Raw genomic sequence first — 20,970 nt, 5'->3', positions numbered from 1 at the left:
AGTAACTTTGTCTCTTTGCTGTTATCGTGGCCTCACTATCTCTCGCTCTCTGAGATCTTCTCTCTTTTATCTCGGGTTGAGGCTGAAGGGGAGTGGCTTAACATGCTGCTTGGACGTGCATTTGTTACCACGCAGCTCCCCGCTTCCTCAACGCTCGTTTCCAACAGCAACCGTGGCTGACTTTGTTGAAAGGAGTGAGCCATTTGAAAACACTGTGAGGAGGAAACAGAAAACAGAGTTCTTTAATGAAAAACAGGAATGGCATAAATCCTCTTCCAACGTTGTCAATGGAACAAAAAGAACGTTAGTATAATGCAGGATGCACCTGCCAGGCAGACTCCGACAGGATAGGACAAGGTGGAAGCAAACGAGACGACAGCTTGCTTCTGGCATCAAAAACACAAACAAGAATCAGACACTGAAAGTAGCAGGAACAGAGAGAGAAATAGAGACCTAATCAGAGGGGGAAGAGAGAACAGGTGGGAAAGAGTGAATGAGCTAGTTAGGGGAGATGTAGAACAGCTGAAGAATGAGAGACAGAGAAGGTAACCTAAAAAGACCAGCAGAGAGAGACAGAGTGAAGAGAAAGGACAGGAACAGACATAACAAGACATGACAGTACCCCCCCCCACTCACCGAGCGCTCCTGGCGCACTCGAGGAGGAAACCTGGCGGCAACGGAGGAAATCATCGATCAGCGAACGGTCCAGCACGTCCCGAGAGGGAACCCAACTCCTCTCCTCAGGACCGTACCCCTCCCAATCCACTAGGTACTGATGACCACGGCCCCGAGGGCGCATGTCCAAAATCTTACGAACCCTGTAGATGGGTGCGCCTCGACAAGGATGGGGGGGGGACGAGCGGGGGCGCGAAGAACGGGCTTAACACAGGAGACATGGAAGACCGGGTGAACGCGACGAAGATAGCGCTGGAGAAGAAGTCGCACTGCGACAGGATTAATGACCTGAGAAATACGGAACGGACCAATGAACCGCGGGGCCAACTTGCGAGAAGCTGTCTTAAGGGGAAGGTTCTGAGTGGAGAGCCATACTCTCTGACCGCAACAATATCTAGGACTCTTGGTCCTACGCTTATTAGCGGCCCTCACAGTCTGCGCCCTATTACGGCAAAGTGCCGACCTGACCCCTTCCAGGTGCGCCGCAACGCTGGACAAAAGCCTGAGCGGAGGGGACGCAGGACTCGGCGAGCTGAGATGAGAACAGCGGAGGCTGGTACCCGAGGCTACTCTGAAAAGGAGATAGACCGGTAGCAGACGAGGGAAGCGAGTTGTGGGCGTACTCTGCCCAGGGGAGCTGTTCTGACCAAGACGCAGGGTTACGAAAAGAAAGACTGCGTAAAATGCGACCAACAGTCTGATTGGCCCGTTCGGCTTGACCGTTAGACTGGGGATGAAAGCCGGACGAGAGACTGACGGAAGCCCCAATCAAACGGCAAAACTCCCCAAAATTGAGACGTGAACTGCGGGCCTCTGTCGGAAACGACGTCAGACGGAAGGCCATGAATTCGGAAAACATTCTCGATAATGATCTGAGCCGTCTCCTTAGCAGAAGGGAGCTTAGCGAGAGGAATGAAATGAGCCGCCTTAGAGAATCTATCGACAACCGTAAGAATAACTGTCTTCCCGCTGATGAAGGCAGTCCGGTGATAAAATCTAAAGCGATGTGAGACCACGGTCGAGAGGGAATGGGAAGCGGTCTGAGACGGCCGGCAGGAGGAGAGTTCCCAGATTTAGTCTGCGCGCAGACCGAACAAGCGGCGACAAATCGACGCGCGTCACGTTCCCGAGTGGGCCACCAGAAACGCTGGCGAATGGAAGCGAGCGTACCCGAACGCCGGGGTGGCCGGCTAACTTGGCAGAGTGGGCCCACTGAAGAACGGCCGGACGAGTAGGAACGGGAACGAACAGAAGGTTCCTAGGACAAGCTCGCGGCGACGGAGTGTGAGCGAGTGCTTGCTTTACCTGCCTCTCAATTCCCCAGACAGTCAACTCGACAACACGCCCCTCAGGGAGAATCCCCTCGGGGTCGGTGGAGACCTCAGAAGAACTGAAGAGACGAGATAAAGCATCAGGCTTGGTGTTTTTTGAGCCCGGACGATAAGAAATAACAAACTCGAAACGAGCGAAAAACAGAGCCCAACGAGCCTGACGCGCATTAAGTCGTTTGGCTGAACGGATGTACTCAAGGTTCCTATGGTCAGTCCAAACGACAAAAGGAACGGTCGCCCCTCCAACCACTGTCGCCATTCGCCTAGGGCTAAGCGGATGGCGAGCAGTTCGCGATTACCAACATCATAGTTACGTTCTGACGGCGATAAGCGATGAGAGAAAAACGCGCAAGGATGGACCTTGCCGTCAGAGAGAGAGCGCTGAGAAAGAATGGCTCCCACGCCCACCTCTGACGCGTCAACCTCAACAACAAACTGACTAGAGATGTCAGGTGTAACAAGAATAGGTGCGGATGTAAAACGATTCTTAAGAAGATCAAAAGCTCCCTGGGCGGAAACGGACCACTTAAAGCACGTCTTAACAGAAGTAAGGGCTGTGAGGGAGCTGCCACCTGACCGAAATTACGGATGAAACGACGATAGAAATTAGCGAAGCCCAGAAAGCGCTGCAGCTCGACGCGTGACTTAGGAACGGGCCAATCAATGACAGCCTGGACCTTAGCGGGATCCATCTTAATGCCCTCAGCGGAAATAACGGAACCGAGAAAAGGGACAGAGGCGGCATGAAAAGTGCACTTCTCAGCCTTCACATAAAGACAGTTCTCCAAAAGGCGCTGGAGGACGCGTCGCACGTGCTGAACATGAATCGAGAGAGACGGTGAAAAAATCAGGATATCGTCCATGTAAACGAAAACAAAAATGTTCAGCATGTCTCTCAGGACGTCGTTAACTAGTGCCTGAAAGACAGCTGGAGCGTTAACGAGGCCGAAAGGAAGAACCCGGTATTCAAAGTGCCCTAACGGAGTGTTAAACGCCGTCTTCCACTCGTCCCCTCCCTGATGCGCACGAGATGGTAGGCGTTACGAAGGTCCAATTTGGTGAAAAACCTGGCTCCCTGCAGGATCTCGAAGGCTGAAGACATAAGAGGAAGCGGATAACGATTCTTAACTGTTATGTCATTCAGCCCTCGATAATCCACGCATGGGCGCAGGGACCCGTCCTTCTTCTGAACAAAAAAACCCCGCTCCGGCGGGAGAGGAGGAGGAGACTATGGTACCGGCGTCGAGCGAAACCGACAAATAATCCTCGAGAGCCTTACGTTCGGGAGCCGACAGAGAGTATAATCTACCCCGGGGGGGAGTAGTTCCCGGAAGGAGATCAATACTACAGTCATACGACCGGTGTGGAGGGAGAGAAGTGGCCTTGGAACGACTGAACACCGTGCGCAGATCGTGATACTCCTCCGGCACCCCTGTCAAATCGCCAGGCTCCTCCTGTGAAGAAGAGACAGAGGAAACAGGAGGGATAGCAGACATTAAACAGGTCACATGACAAGAAACATTCCAGGATAGGATAGTATTACTAGACCAATTAATAGAAGGGTTATGGCGCACTAGCCAGGGATGACCCAAAACAACAGGTGTAAAAGGTGAACGAAAAATTAAAAAAGAAATGGTTTCGCTATGATTACCAGAGACAGTGAGGGTTAAAGGCAGCGTCTCACGCTGAATCTTGGGGAGAGAACTACCATCTAAAGCGAACAAGGCCGTGGGCCCCTAACTGTCTGAGAGGAATGTCATGTTCCCGAGCCCAGGTCTCGTCCATAAAACAGCCCTCCGCCCCAGAGTCTATCAAGGCACTGCAGGAAGCAGATGAACCGGGCCAGCGGAGATGGACCGGAAAGGTAGTGCGTGATCCAGAAGGAGAGGCCTGAGTAGTTGCGCTCACCAGTAGCCCTCCTCTTACTGATGAGCTCTGGCTTTTACTGGACATGAGGTGACAAAATGACCAGCGGAGCCGCAGTAGAGACAGAGGCGATTGGTGATTCTCCGTTCCTTCTCCTTGGCCGAGATGCGGATACCCCCAGCTGCATAGGCTCAGCATCCGAGCCGGCGGAGGAGGGTGGCAGTGATGCGGCAGGTGGCAGTGATGTGGAGAGGGGAGCAACGGAGAACGCGAGCTCCTTTCCACGAGCTCGGCGACGAAGATCAAACCGTCGCTCTATGCGAATAGCGAGAGCTATTAAGGAGTCCAGACTGGAAGGAACCTCCCGGGAGAGGATCTCATCCTTAACCTCGACGAGGAGACCCTCCAGAAAACGAGCGAGCAAAGCCGGCTGTTCCAGTCACTAGAGGCAGCGAGAGTGCGAAACTCAATAGAATAATCCGTTATGGATCGATTCCCCTGACATAGGGAAGACAGGGCCCTGGAAGCCTCCTCCCCAAAAACAGAACGGTCAAAAACCCGTATCATCTCCTCCTTAAAGTCCTGATACTGGTTAATACACTCAGCCCTCGCCTCCCAGATTGCCGTGCCCCACTCACGCGCCCGTCCGGTAAGGAGAGAAATGACGTAGGCGATGCGGGCTGCGCTCCTGGAGTAAGTGTTGGGCTGGAGAGAGAACACCACATCACACTGAGTGAGGAATGAGCGGCACTCAGTGGGCTCCCCAGAGTAACACGGCGGGTTGTTGATCCTGGGCTCCGGAGACTCGGAAACCCTGGAAGTGGGCGGTGGATCGAGGTGGAGTTGGTGAACCTGTCTCGTGAGGTCGGAGACTTGGACGGCCAGGGTCTCAACGGCATGTCGAGCAGCAGACAATTCCTCCTCGTGTCTGCCTAGCATCGCTCCCTGGATCTCGACGGCGGAGTGAAAAGGGTCCGGAGCCGCTGGGTCCATTCTTGGTCTGATTCTTCTGTTATGTACTTGAGTGAAGACCCAAAAGCGGTTTTAACAGAAAACAGAGTTCTTTAATGAAAAACAGGAATGGCATAAATCCTCCTCCAACGTTGACAATGGAACAAAAAGAACGTAGTATAGTGCAGGATGCACCTGCCAGGCAGACTCCGACAGGATAGGACAAGGTGGAAGCAAACGAGACGACAGCTTGCTTCTGGCATCAAAAACACAAACAAGAATCAGACACTGAAAGTAGCAGGAACAGAGAGAGAAATAGAGACCTAATCAGAGGGGGAAGAGAGAACAGGTGGGAAAGAGTGAATGAGCTAGTTAGGGGAGATGTAGAACAGCTGAAGAATGAGAGACAGAGAAGGTAACCTAAAAAGACCAGCAGAGAGAGACAGAGTGAAGAGAAAGGACAGGAACAGACATAACAAGACATGACAGAACGGCTCAAGAGCATCTGCTTTGATCTGTAATGTACACAATGAAGAGGACACACGAACGAGAGGGGGGAAGAAAAACACTCCTCCCCATGTCTCATCTCTCCCTCTTTCTCCCACCCTCTTCGTGTGTGTGTGTGTGTGTGCGTGTGTGCGTGTGTGCGTGTGTGCGTGTGTGCGTGTGTGTGTGTGTGTGTGTGTGTGTGTGTGTGTGTGTGTGTGTGCGTGCGTGCGCGTGTGTGTGTGTGTGTGTAGGGTGGGGTTTCATCTTCCATTTAGCCCATGTGTGTGTGTATTTACCCTGGCCTCTCAGCGATTGGACACAGAGGAGAGGCTGGCTCTCAATGGGCCAGGGGCCACTTTATGGACCCTTTAAAAGCACCATTAAAACCAAGGGGCCAGCTGGTGCCCTTATCAGAGCGTCAGCACCCAGCAAGTGGGGAAGTGAAGGAGTAAACATCTGTTCAAAAGAGGCAGCTGATCCAGTGAAGGTTTTCGCCTGAGGAGACGGAGTTCACCGTAACAGGTGATCCGGTGTGTCTGTGTGTGCGGGAGTGAGTGAGTAGGTTGTTGTATGGTTGTGATTCTACCACCAGGCAGTGAGCCTAACCTTCAGGGAGATGTTCATGTCATCAGAGACTGCAGCTCTCCACCTAGAAGGTCCGGCAAACACAAACCCTGTGCCTTACTACAGATATAGTAACATACAGTCAGCCGAGCCACTCTTCTCTCTTCAGCTCTCTTCAGCTCCGGCACCAGACCAATCCGTCATTGAGTGAACGGATGGCATACACAGACAGACATAGTGAATAGGTTATCCAGTTGTTACCTCAAAAAGGGGTGGATACTTTTAACCGTCAAACAGATTATGTAAAGCACATCATAAAACGCCCTGTAGCACAATCTGCTGCTGTGTCCATGCCCCTTCAGCAACCTCTCCCCATGGCAACTAATACACTCCGGAACACATCTATATTACCACGTCTCAAAACACAGTCAGTCAGAGCATCGGAGAAGATCACTAAGAGAACGGATCTTTCCCATGGAGCAATGAGAAGATCGAGGATGGGGTATCATTTTTTCTCGGTCATCGTTGCTATGTGTCACGCAGGCGAAACTTCACGGAAACCAACAGGACTTTTGACCCAAATGGAAAAACGCCTTTGTTCAACTCCGTGGTTGTGAGGACAACATTTCTTAACATCTTGGATAAATCTCAGATATTTGGAATTGATAAGCATCACATGTACCGTAAGTGTGATCAAGCAGTTCCGGTCCCGCAAACAAATCAGCGCCAACCAAACACTGCTGCCTGGTACAACAGGTATAGGCCTCAGGGGCAATTGATGCTTGATCCGAAAATGCGGTCGGAGACCCTGTATGGATGGTGTGACCCAATTGCGGATCCTCCGGGGGCACGCCGAGGACAAATTGAGCTCTGTACCGCGCCTCTCCACATAGCTTCGCATTGACATGATTGCTTGATGGTAGGTGAGGGGGGGAGGTCCTGTATAAACACAAACTCACTTCTTCCACAACAGCTCCGCGCCGCATCGGTAAAGCACAAAAAGGTATGAATGCACCTGACTTCTGCAGTGGCTGAATCATCGTAAAACGCTGCACGACCAATGAGGATGTAGGAATGAGCATCCAGCGTCATTATGCAGATGATTCAGTCTTATATTCAGCTGGCCCCTCCCCGGATTTTGTGTTAAACGCTCTACAACAAAGCTTTATTAGTGTCCGAAAAGCTTTCTCTACCCTTAACCTTGTTCTGAACACTTCCAAAACAAAGGTCATGTGGTTTGGTATGCCCCCTCTCCCCACAGTTGTGATTACTACCTCTGAGGGTTTAGAGCTTGAGGTAGTCACCTCATACAAGTACTTGGGAGTATGGCTAGACAGTGCACTGTCCTTCTCTCAGCACATACCAAAGCTGCAGGCTAAGGTTAAATCTAGACTTGGTTTCCTCTATTGTAATCTCTCCTCTTTCACCCCAGCTGCCAAACTAACCCTGATTCAGATGACCATCCTACCCATGCTAGATTACAGAGACGTAATTTATAGTTCGGCAGGTAAGGGTGCTCTCGAGCGGCTAGATGTTCTTTACCATTCGGTCATCAGATTTGCCACCAATGCTCCTAATAGGACACAACACTGCACTCTATTCTCCTCTGTAAACTGGTCATCTCTGTATACCCGTTGCAAGACCCACTGGTTGATGCGTATTTATAAAACCATCTTAGGCCTCACTCCCCCCCTGAGATGCCTACTGCAGCCCTCATCCTCAACAAACACCCGTTCTGCCAGTCACATCCTGTTAAAGGTCCCCAAGGCACACACATCCCTGGGTCGCTCCTCTTCTCAATTTGTGGCAGCTAGCGTCTGGAACGAGCTACAAAAAAACACTCAAACTGGACAGTTTTATCTCCATCTCTTCATTCAAAGACTACATCAAGGACAGTCTTACTGAAAGTTGTGGCTGCTTCACGTGATGTATTGTTGTCTCTACCTTCTTGCCCTTTGTGCTGTTGTCTGTGCCAAATAATGTTTGTACCATGTTTTGTGCTGCTGCCATGTTGTGTTGCTACCATGTTGTTGTCATGTTGTGTTGTCATGTGTTGCTACCATGTTGTTGTCATGTTGTGTTGCTACCATGTAGTTGTCATGTTGTGTTGTTGCCATGCTATGTTGTTATCTTAGGTCTCTCTTTGTGTAGTGTTGTGGAGTCTCTCTTGTCATGATATATGTTCTGTCCTATATTTTAATTTTTAATTTTTAATTCCAGCTCCCGTCCCCACAGGAGGCCTTTTGGCTTTTGAAAGGACACCATTGTAAATAATAATTTGTTCTTAACTGACTTGCCAAGTTAAATAAAGGTTAAATAAATAAAAAATAAATACAAATTATGCCCAAGGAGTTGAGGAGAACCAAGGACACACCTCCCTCTAGTGGTGAGATGAGAAAGAACAGGGGGAAAAGCGTTGTTTCTCCTCAATACAAGACTGGAATTACATTGACTCACTCCTCTGGTTCTCTCCAGTGGTCAAAACATATATGACACGTTGACGGCAGCGACAGACTAATACTGTAGGTCACTGAACGCAAAGAGGCCTAAAAGGCAAATGTGATTCAGAGGGTGAGCTTGGTTAATTAACAGAGAACTCATGTGAAAACATGTGTTCAGTTCAATTAAAATAGCATTGGACTGGTAACGGCTTGTATAGTAACACCCTCTTGAAGGAAGCCGAGGGAAACAGCAGCGAGGGGTGACACAGCTGTAGACAGAGCAGTAGCCGAACTTGAGATATAAACGTATCTAATGTGCAAACCTTCTATTTACATCAACGCATTACTGCACTGATACTGTATTACTGCACTGATACTGTATTACTGCACTGATACTGTATTACTGCACTGATACTGTATTACTACACTGATACTGTATTACTGCACTGATCCTGTTTTACTGCACTGATACTGTTTTACTACACTGATACTGTATTACTACACTGATACTGTATTACTGCACTGATACTGTTTTACTGCACTGATACTGTTTTACTGCACTGATACTGTATTACTGCACTGATACTGTATTACTGCACTGATAATGTATTACTGCACTGATACTGTTTTACTACACTGATACTGTATTACTGCACTGATACTATATTACTACACTGAAACTGTATTACTGCACTGATACTGTATTACTGCACTGATAATGTATTACTGCACTGATACTGTATTACTACACTGATACTGTATTACTGCACTGATACTGTATTACTGCACTGATACTGTTTACTGCACTGATACTGTTTTACTACACTGATACTGTATTACTGCACTGATAATGTATTACTGCACTGATACTGTTTTACTGCACTGATACTGTATTACTGCACTGATACTGTATTACTACACTGATACTGTATTACTGCACTGATACTGTATTACTGCACTGATACTGTATTACTGCACTGATACTGTTTACTGCACTGATACTGTTTACTGCACTGATACTGTTTTACTACACTGATACTGTATTACTGCACTGATACTGTATTACTGCGCTGATACTGTATTACTGCACTGATACTGTATTACTGCACTGATACTGTTTACTGCACTGATACTGTATTACTGCGCTGATACTGTATTACTGCACTGATACTGTATTACTGCACTGATACTGTTTACTGCACTGATACTGTTTTACTGCTCCGATACTGTATTACTACACTGATAATGTATTACTGCACTGATACTGTATTACTGCACTGATACTGTTTTACTGCACTGATACTGTATTACTGCACTGATACTGTATTACTGCACTGATACTGTATTACTGCACTGATACTGTTTTACTACACTGATACTGTTTTACTGCACTGATACTGTATTACTGCACTGATACTGTTTTACTACACCGATACTGTATTACTGCACTGATACTGTATTACTGCACTGATACTGTATTACTGCACTGATACTGTATTACTGCACTGATACTGTTTTACTACACTGATACTGTATTACTGCTCCGATACTGTTTTACTGCACTGATACTGTATTACTGCTCCGATACTGTTTTACTGCTCCGATACTGTTTTACTGCGCTGATACTGTATTACTGCACTGATACTGTTTTACTACACCGATACTGTATTACTGCACTGATACTGTTTTACTACACCGATACTGTATTACTGCACTGATACTGTATTACTGCACTGATACTGTATTACTGCACTGATACTGTATTACTGCACTGATACTGTTTTACTACACTGATACTGTATTACTGCTCCGATACTGTTTTACTGCACTGATACTGTATTACTACACTGACACTGTATTACTGCACTGATACTGTATTACTGCACTGATACTGTATTACTGCACTGATACTGTTTTACTGCATTGATACTGTTTTACTACACTGATACTGTATTACTGCTCCGATACTGTTTTACTGCACGGATACTGTATTACTGCACTGATACTGTATTACTGCACTGATACTGTATTACTGCACTGATACTGTTTTACACTACACTGATACTGATCTCAAAGCAGGACTTAGCCCTTAATACTCAACAGTCTTACATTTGACATCAGAACAGTCTAACTGTCTAACCAGTTCGTAAGACGGGAGCCAACGTGATTACACACCGTTGGTTTCTGCAGTGCATGCTGTAACATTAGCTATCTGTGAGCAGAAAGGCCTTGCGTTCTGCGTGTTCTCAACCTTGCTGTGGGAAGCGGGGCGGAGGAGCGAGAGAACGTCCATCCTGAGGTTAGAGAACGGGCGCGGTACTATCGCTTCCTATAAAGGGATGGGTGTGGTGCCATCACTTCCTTCACAAAATACCCATCAACTCTCAGAATCAGTTCTCAACCTATTTCTCACTCAGCCTCCACATGACCCCTAATAACACTTCCTTAAATAGGACGGCGAGTTACTTTCACAACATACCGTACAACACAGCCAAGAGACATTTACAGGAAGAAGGAGAACCTCTCTTGCAAGAGAGGAGACCAAACAAGCACAGGTGGACCTACGTTCGTTTGCACCGGCCCTCCTGAAAATGAAGGCTTTCCAAAAAACAAAAACAGCAGAGAGTAAATGCCACGCCCCGAAAATAGCTTCTGCTGAAGCTTGTTGACAGTTAACATTTCCACCTGGGCAAAAAAATTTATGAATCATACATGACTTCCTCTCAGATAATAGCTCCACTGTTGCTGTGTTGTTGGCTGTTGGAGGAGCACGGTGTCGGTTCCATTGTGCGAGTCATTTTGTATCACCCGTCTCTGACTCTTGAAGATGGTCAACATCTCTACCAGCGCAGATGGGTTAATTAGCAAAGAACATCTTCTCTCAGATAATAATGTGGGTAATGAAGTGAAGGTCCCGTGGTGAAGTGTGAACCAGCCATCCAAAAGGCCCAGAGTCAGACATCTTACCCCTGCTCCAAGATGACTAGCTCACATGTAGAGTCAGACATCTTACCCTGCTCCAAGATGACTAGCTCACATGTAAAGTCAGATATCTTACCCCTGCTCCAAGATGACTAGCTCACATGTAAAGTCAGATATCTTACCCCTGCTCCAAGATGACTAGCTCACATGTAGAGTCAGACATCTTACCCTGCTCCAAGATGACTAGCTCACATGTAAAGTCAGATATCTTACCCCTGCTCCAAGATGACTAGCTCACATGTAGAGTCAGACATCTTACCCCTGCTCCAAGATGACTAGCTCACATACAGAGTCACACATGTTACCCCTGCTCCACGATGACTAGCTCACGTACAGAGTCACACATGTTACCCCTGCTCCAAGATGACTAGCTCACATACAGAGTCACACATGTTACCCCTGCTCCAAGATGACTAGCTCACATGTAGAGTCAGACATCTTACCCTGCTCCAAGATGACTAGCTCACATGTAAAGTCAGATATCTTACCCCTGCTCCAAGATGACTAGCTCACATGTAAAGTCAGATATCTTACCCCTGCTCCAAGATGACTAGCTCACATGTAGAGTCAGACATCTTACCCTGCTCCAAGATGACTAGCTCACATGTAAAGTCAGATATCTTACCCCTGCTCCAAGATGACTAGCTCACATGTAGAGTCAGACATCTTACCCCTGCTCCAAGATGACTAGCTCACATACAGAGTCACACATGTTACCCCTGCTCCACGATGACTAGCTCACGTACAGAGTCACACATGTTACCCCTGCTCCAAGATGACTAGCTCACATACAGAGTCACACATGTTACCCCTGCTCCAAGATGACTAGATCACATGCAGAGTCACACATGTGTGCACACGTGCGTGTCTGTGTGTGTGTGTGCGTGTATATACAGTGCAACACATCACATCTCACCTATAGGATCCACATCTGCACAGTCATTCACACAGAGAGAGAGAGAGAGAGAGAGAGAGAGAGAGAGAGAGAGAGAGAGAGAGAGAGAGAGGGGGTAGGGGAGAGGGGGACAGAGGGGAGAGAGAGGGGGGAGAGAGAGAGAGGAGTTGGGGAGAGGGGGAAGGAGAAACAGGAGATGAAGTACAAAGGTGGGGAGAGAGGGAGGGGAAGAGGGAGTGAGAGGGTGAAAGGGAGGGGAAGAGGGAGTGAGAGGGTGAAAGGGAGAGAGGGAGATGGAGAGGAGAGAGATGGAGAGAGACAGGGAGATGGCGAGGGGGAGAGGGGGACAGAGGGGAGAGAGAGGGGGTGGAGAGAGAGGGGGAGGCGAGAGATCGGGAGGAGAGAGAGAGAGAGAGAGAGAGAGAGCGAGAGAGAGAGAGAAGGAACAGAGGTAGAGAAAAGGGGAGGGGAGGGGGAGAGGGGGACAGAGGGGATAGAGGTGAGAGGAGAGAGAGACGGGAGAGGGGGACAGAGGGGAGAGAGAGGGGGAGGAGAGAGAGAGAGAGAGATGGGAGAGAGAAGGGGGGGAGGTGGAGAAAAAGGGAGGGGAGGGGGAGAGGGGGACAGAATTGGAGAAAAGGGGAGGGGAGGGGGAGAGGGGGACAGAGGGGATAGAGGGGAGAGGAGAGAGAGAGACAGGTGAGAAAGGGGACAGAGGTGGAGAAAAAGGTAGGGGAGGGGGAGAGGGAGAGGTGGAGGGGTGAGAGGAGATGGAGAGAGACGAGGAGATGAAAAGGGGGACAGAGGGGGAGGAGAGAGAGAGCGTCAGGTGAGAAAGGGGACAGAGGTAGAGGAAAAGGTAGGGGAGGGGAGAGATGGAGGCATGAGAGGAGATGGAGAGAGACAGGGAGATGGAAAGGGGGGGGCAGGGGAAGGGTGGGGCAGAGACAGAGACAAAGAAGAAGAGCACAACAACACTCATCCGCCATGACAGTGCGTCTGTCCACCACCTTCCTGCTCCGACAGTATTACGCATCCCAAATGGCACCCTATTCCCTATATAATGCACTACTTTTGACCAGAGGGCTCTGGTAGTGCACTATAAGTAGCGCACTATAAAGGGAATATGGTGCCATTGAGACGCAGCCTATGTCCACACATCAGACATGGAAGTCCTTGTTTGTCTCAATACCGTAACTATAGTGTAAACATTTCAACCCAAAATGACTTTCTGAGAAACGTGAGAACCAGACACGTGAGAAAAGAGAACAGACAATTGTTATCACATTTAAAAAAAACATGAACCTATGAAAACTATTGATAAAAAAACTCTTGATTAGAAAAATGCTCTTTAATGACACCTGGAGACAAGACAAAGCCACTGGGAATTTCCACCTGTCGACAGACAGACAGACGGACGCTCAGCAACCAGAGAAGCACGTCTATATAAGGACTGGGGAGTGGTACGTACCACGGGCCTTTTCTCCATGTTCCACAAGATAAAACGACTCAGGTCCTCAGCAAAAAAGACTATCAGACAAAAGAAAAGGAAAATGCAGACAAAGAAAGGAGAGAGGACTCACCACATTTACAGACAGAAAGGAGAGGACTCACCACATTTACAGACAGAGAAAGGAGAGAGAGAGAACTCACCACATTTACAGACAGAGAAAGGAGAGAGAGGACTCAACACATTTACAGACAGAGAAAGGAGAGAGAGGACCCCACACATTTACAGACAGAAAGGAGAGAGAGGACTCACCACATTTACAGACAGAAAAAGGAGAGAGAGGACTCACCACATTTACAGACAGAGAAAGGAGAGAGAGAACTCACCACATTTACAGACAGAGAAAGGAGAGAGAGGACTCACCACATTTACAGACAGAGGAAGGAGAGAGATGACTCACCACATTTACAGACAGAGAAAGGAGAGAGAACTCACCACATTTACAGACAGAGAAAGGAGAGAGAGGACTCACCACATTTACAGACTGCGAAAGGAGAGGGGACTCACCACATTTACAGACAGAGAAAGGAGAGAGAGAACTCACCACATTTACAGACAGAGAAAGGAGAGAGAGAACTTTCCACATTTACAGACAGAGAAAGGAGATAGAGAACTTTCCACATTTACAGACTGAGAAAGGAGAGGGGACTCACCACATTTACAGACAGAGAAAGGAGAGAGAGGACTCACCACATTTACAGACTGAGAAAGGAGAGGGGACTCACCACATTTACAGACAGAGAAAGGAGAGAGAGAACTCTCCACATTTACAGAGAGAGAAAGGAGAGAGAGAACTTTCCACATTTACAGACAGAGAAAGGAGATAGAGAACTCACCACATTTACAGACAGAGAAAGGAGAGAGAGAACTCACCACATTTACAGACAGAGAAAGGAGAGAGAGAACTCACCACATTTACAGACAGAGAAAGGAGAGAAATGACTCACCACATTTACAGACTGAGAAAGGAGAGGGGACTCACCACATTTACAGACAGAGAAAGGAGAGAGAGAGAACTCACCACATTTACAGACAGAGAAAGGAGAGAGAGAGAGAACTCACCACATTTACAGACAGAGAAAGGAGAGAAAGGACTCACCACATTTACAGACAGAGAAAGGAGAGAGAGAACTTTCCACATTTACAGACAGAGAAAGGAGATAGAGAACTTTCCACATTTACAGACAGAGAAAGGAGAGAGAGAGAACTCTCCACATTTACAGACAGAGAAAGGAGAGAGAGAACTTTCCACATTTACAGACAGAGAAAGGAGATAGAGAACTTTCCACATTTACAGACAGAGAAAGGAGAGAGAGGACTCACCACATTTACAGACAGAGAAAGGAGAGAGAGAACTCACCACATTTACAGACAGAGAAAGGAGAGAGAGAACTCACCACATTTACAGACAGAGAAAGGAGAGAGAGAGAGAGAACTCACCACATTTACAGACAGAGAAAGGAGAGAAAGGACTCACCACATTTACAGACTGAGAAAGGAGAGGGGACTCACCACATTTACAGACAGAGAAAGAAGAGAGAGAGAACTCACCACATTTACAGACAGAGAAAGGAGAGAGAGAACTCACCACATTTACAGACAGAGAAAGGAGAGAGAGAACTCGCCACATTTACAGACAGAGAAAGGAGAGAGAGAACTCACCACATTTACAGACAGAGAAAGGAGAGAGAGAACTCACCACATTTACAGACAGAGAAAGGAGAGAGAGACTCACCACATTTACAGACAGAGAAAGGAGAGAGAGAACTCACCACATTTACAGACAGAGAAAGGAGAGAGAGAACTCACCACATTTACAGACAGAGAAAGGAGAGAAATGACTCACCACATTTACAGACTGAGAAAGGAGAGGGGACTCACCACATTTACAGACAGAGAAAGGAGAGAGAGAGAACTCACCACATTTACAGACAGAGAAAGGAGAGAGAGAGAGAACTCACCACATTTACAGACAGAGAAAGGAGAGAAAGGACTCACCACATTTACAGACAGAGAAAGGAGAGAGAGAACTTTCCACATTTACAGACAGAGAAAGGAGAGAGAGAGAACTCTCCACATTTACAGACAGAGAAAGGAGAGAGAGAACTTTCCACATTTACAGACAGAGAAAGGAGATAGAGAACTTTCCACATTTACAGACAGAGAAAGGAGAGAGAGGACTCACCACATTTACAGACAGAGAAAGGAGAGAGAGAACTCACCACATTTACAGACAGAGAAAGGAGAGAGAGAACTCACCACATTTACAGACAGAGAAAGGAGAGAGAGAGAACTCACCACATTTACAGACAGAGAAAGGAGAGAGAGGACTCACCACATTTACAGACTGAGAAAGGAGAGGGGACTCACCACATTTACAGACAGAGAAAGGAGAGAGAGAGAACTCACCACATTTACAGACAGAGAAAGGAGAGAGAGGACTCACCACATTTACAGACAGAGAAAGGAGAGAGAGAACTCACCACATTTACAGACAGAGAAAGGAGAGAGAGAACTCACCACATTTACAGACAGAGAAAGGAGAGAGAGAACTCACCACATTTACAGACAGAGAAAGGAGAGAGAGAACTCACCACATTTACAGACAGAGAAAGGAGAGAGAGAACTCACCACATTTACAGACAGAGAAAGGAGAGAGAGAACTCACCACATTTACAGACAGAGAAAGGAGAGAGAGAACTCACCACATTTACAGACAGAGAAAGGAGAGAGAGGACTCACCACATTTACAGACAGAGAAAGGAGAGAGAGGACTCACCACATTTACAGACAGAGAAAGGAGAGAGAGAACTCACCACATTTACAGACAGAGAAAGGAGAGAGAGAACTCACCACATTTACAGACAGAGAAAGGAGAGAGAGGACTCACCACATTTACAGATGGAGAAAGGAGAGAGAGAACTCACCACATTTACAGACAGAGAAAGGAGAGAGAGAACTCACCACATTTACAGACAGAGAAAGGAGAGAGAGAACTCACCACATTTACAGACAGAGAAAGGAGAGAGAGAACTCACCACATTTACAGACAGAGAAAGGAGAGAGAGGACTCACCACATTTACAAACTGAGAAAGGAGAGGGGACTCACCACATTTCCAGACAGAGAAAGGAGAGAGAGAGAACTCACCACATTTACAGACAGAGAAAGGAGAGAGAGAACTCACCACATTTACAGACAGAGAAAGGAGAGAGAGAACTCACCACATTTACAGACTGAGAAAGGAGAGGGGACTCACCACATTTACAGACAGAGAAAGGAGAGAGAGAGAACTCACCACATTTACAGACTGAGAAAGGAGAGGGGACTCACCACATTTACAGACAGAGAAAGGAAAGAGAGGACTCACCACATTTTGCGAGGCATCTTTGCTCGGTGCGAGTTACCAGACCTCCAATCCTCCTTTCAACCCTCTGTCCTCCCTATCCCCCCATAAACACACACACACACACTCAGTCCTGATTATGGTGTTATTAATGAGGTGGTGTGCTTTTGGTGCAAATTGAATGCAGTGCGCTCACTTTGTAGTGGCAGGGGAGCAAGGGTGAGAGAGAGGGGGGAGGGAGTTGTTGCCAGCCTCTCATAATCCCCAGGAGCATCACCCGCCTGGTCCATCAGCAAATCCACACTGACCTGCTCTGACATGCAAGTAAGCCAACGCGCGCACACACACACACACACACACACACACACACACACACACACACACACACACACACACACACACACACACACACACACACACACACACACACACACACACACACACACACACACACACACACACACACACACACACACACACACACACACACAAACTAAATAGGCTTTGACTGTCCAGAATTTGTTTAAGGATTTCAGAGAAATGGGCAAGCGCACAAAAAAATAAAAATAATTCCACACAAAAACACACACACAGGGCTTTAATGAGAGCTGTGAGAGAGGGGGAGAGAGTGGGAGAGAGGGGGAGGGAGTGGGAGAGAGGGGGAGGGAGTGGGAGGGAGAGGGGGGGGAGAGCTACAGCAGCCTGTGAACAACAGACACCTGCAGCCAGCTGCTTTGAAGTTCCCCCTCTCCCTCCCACTCCCACTCCCTCCCCTCCCCCTCTCCCTCCCACTCCCTCTCCCTCCCCCTCTCCCTCCCACCACCACTGCCCCCTGTTCTCTCACCAACATGCCTGGTATACGTGACCTCGCTTGGAGGGGCCTTCGACAGACAGACACACACAGACATGCAACCCAGCAGCCCAAAAACCCAGCCAGCCAGTTGACCAGCACTAGTCAGTGCCGTTTCAGCAGGAGCATGGTACACAGTCACAGTCACGACTACCTCATTCATATTCAGGCCCACTCCAAACAGCATAATACACAAGGACCGCCACAGACTAAACAGATAGGCAACAGGCCAACCTTATTTAGCATATCCTGTGTGGGGCGGAATGTTAAAATACACGTGGGCGCGTCCCAAATGGCGCCCTATTCCCTACATAGTGCTCTACTTATAGTGCACTACCACAGCCCTCTGGTCCAAAGTAGTGCACTATGTAGGGAAATAGGGTTCCATTTGGAAGGCAGCCCTCGATTTGGAGGTCTCTAATGGATCACAGAGCAGGGTACACTCCTTTTAAACTCCACCTCCTGTTGCTACTCAACATTAAGGTGACAGAGACAGTGGAAAGGGTAGATGTACAAATGAGAGGATGAGAAAGAGAAGACGAGAGAAACAAATAATTGATGAGAGTGTTTATTTGTGCGTGGCAGTGAACTCGGTCATCCCCTGGGTGGCTATGAATAGCTATGGGGTTGTGAGGCAGAATCAGGATCCATTTTCTTGTCCAACGGGAGACTAACCCAGACTAACACATCTCTACTGCAAAATGCTCCTCTCATCGCTACGGCAACCTCTATTACAGGGGTGGGGAAACTTTTTGGCACGAGGGCCACATCGGGATTTCGAAATTCACAGCTATATTGGCACCGATTTGTCTGTCAAAATGAATTGCGGGCCAGAAAGAGTTATTTGAAAATATATAGGTTCATTATAATTTCTATAAATATATAGGTCCATTATAATTTCTATAAATATATAGGTCCATTATAATTTCTATAAATATATAGGTCCATTATAATTTCTATAAATATATAGGTCCATTATAATTTATATAAATATATGGGTCCATTATAATTTATATAAATATATAGGTCCATTATAATTTATATAAATATATGGGTCCATTATAATTTATATAAATATATGGGTCCATTATAATTTATATAAATATATAGGTCCATTATAATTTATATAAATATATAGGTCCATTATAATTTATATAAACATACTGTATAGGTCCCTTCTATCTAGTCTCAGATGTTGAAGTGGCCTGGAGTGATTTTTAAACCCACAATAATCATTCCCACACAAAAAAAGGAATAAACAGTATATTATTGACCTTTCTTTAATAAGTCACCATTGGGACCAGCGTGTCTTTTACAAGGGAGCCTTGAATATACAATTTCATAAAATACAAGATACACTGTATATAACCTTAGAAAAAAAAGAAATGTCCCTTTTTCAGGACCCTGTCTCTCAAAGATAATTCATAAAAATCCAAATACCTTCACAGATCTTAATTGTAAAGGGTTTAAACACTGTCCCATGCTTGTTCAATGAACCATAAACAATTCATGAACATGTGGAACGGTCGTTAAGACACTAACAGCTTACAGACGGTAGGCAATTGAGGTCACAGTTATGAAAAGTTAGGACACTAAAGAGGCCTTTCTACTGACTCTGAAAAACACCAAAAGAAAGATACCCAGGGTCCCTGCTCATCTGCGTGAATAAATGGTAATAAATGGCAATGTCTGTACTGTGAGACGCCTACGATAGCGCTACAGGGAGACAGGACAGACAGCTGATCATCCTCGCAGTGGCAAAACGCGTGTAACAACACCTGCAAAGGATCGGTACATCCGAACATCACACCTGCGGGACAGGTACAGGATGGTAACAACAACTGCCTGAGTTACACCAGGAACGCACAATCCCTCCATCAGTGCTCAGACTGTCCGTACCAGGCTGAGAGAGGCTGGAATGAGGGCTTATAGGCCTGTTGTAAGACAGGTCTTCACCAGAAATCACCGGCAACAATGTCGCCTATGGACACAAACCCACCGTCGTTGGACCAGACAGGATTGGCAAAAAGTGCTCTTCACTGACGAGTCGCGGTTTTGTCTCACCACGGGTGATGGTCGGATTCACGTTTATCGTCAAATGAATGAGCATTACACTGAGGCCTGTACTCTGGAGCAGGATCGATTTGGAAGTGGAGGGTCTGTCATGGTCTGGGGCGGTGTGTCACAGCATCATCGGACTGAGCTTGTTGTCATTACAGGTAATCTCAATGATGTGTGTTACAGGGAAGACATCCTCCTCCCTCATGTGGTACCCTTCCTGCAGGCTCATCCTGACATGACCCTCCAGCATGACAATGCCACCAGCCATACTGCTCGTTCTGTGCACGATTTCCTGCAAGACAGGAATGTCAGTGTTCTGCCATAGCCAGCGAAGAGCCCGGATCTCAATCCCATTGAGCATGTCTGGGACCTGTTGGATCGGCGGGTGAGGTCTAGGGCCATTCCCCCCAGAAATGTCCGGGAACTTGCAGGTGCCTTGGTGGAAGAGCGGGGTAACATCTCACAGCAAGAACTGGCAAATCTGGTGCAGTCCACGAGGAGGAGATGCACTGCAGTACTTAATGCAGCTGGTGGCCACACCAGATACTGACTGTTACTTTTGACCCCCCCCCCCCTTTGTTCAGGGACACATTACTCAATTTCTGTTGGTCTCATGTCTGTGGAACTTGTTCAATTTATGTCTCAGTTGTCGAATCTTATGTTCATACAAATATTTACACATGTTAAGTTTGCTGAAAATAAACGCATTTGACAGTGAGAGGACATTTATATAGTGTATATATATATATACACATTTTTTTTTACTTTACTCAAACCTCCTGCGGCCCGGATTGAATGGGCCACCCATGCCCTATTAGCAAGACTCCCCAAACCAGTCCTCCTCCACTCAGGTAGACACATCGCTTTCCCTCAGCTCTGTTGGGTCAAGCTCTCTCGCTCTCCTTACATTTATGTCATTTAACAGACACTCTTCTCCAGTGAGTTCATAAATGTTCATACTCTTTTCATACTGGTCCCCCATGGGAATCAAACCCATAACCCTGGTGTCG

At 47.2% G+C, this 20,970-nt stretch overlaps 1 protein-coding gene across 2 annotated transcripts in view; it reads right to left on the bottom strand.

The window, feature by feature from the left end:
• Positions 1-20,970, bottom strand: part of LOC135546192 (rap1 GTPase-activating protein 2-like) — a 93,357-nt gene that overhangs the window by 68,019 nt on the left and 4,368 nt on the right. Inside the window, exon 1 of one of the 2 annotated variants that reach the window (XM_064974415.1) lies at positions 17,074-17,105. The exons of the other annotated variant lie outside the window; for it this stretch is intronic. Coding sequence (XP_064830487.1) covers positions 17,074-17,090 — 17 coding nt within the window. The 5' untranslated portion in view covers positions 17,091-17,105. Of the gene's footprint in view, positions 1-17,073; positions 17,106-20,970 lie in introns of those variants that run through there. 2 annotated transcript variants of the gene reach the window in all.

The sequence above is a fragment of the Oncorhynchus masou genome, chromosome 9 (genome assembly GCF_036934945.1).
Source record: "Oncorhynchus masou masou isolate Uvic2021 chromosome 9, UVic_Omas_1.1, whole genome shotgun sequence".
NCBI classification, from domain to species: domain Eukaryota; kingdom Metazoa; phylum Chordata; class Actinopteri; order Salmoniformes; family Salmonidae; genus Oncorhynchus; species Oncorhynchus masou.
This window is presented reverse-complemented; position numbering and strand designations above follow the sequence as displayed.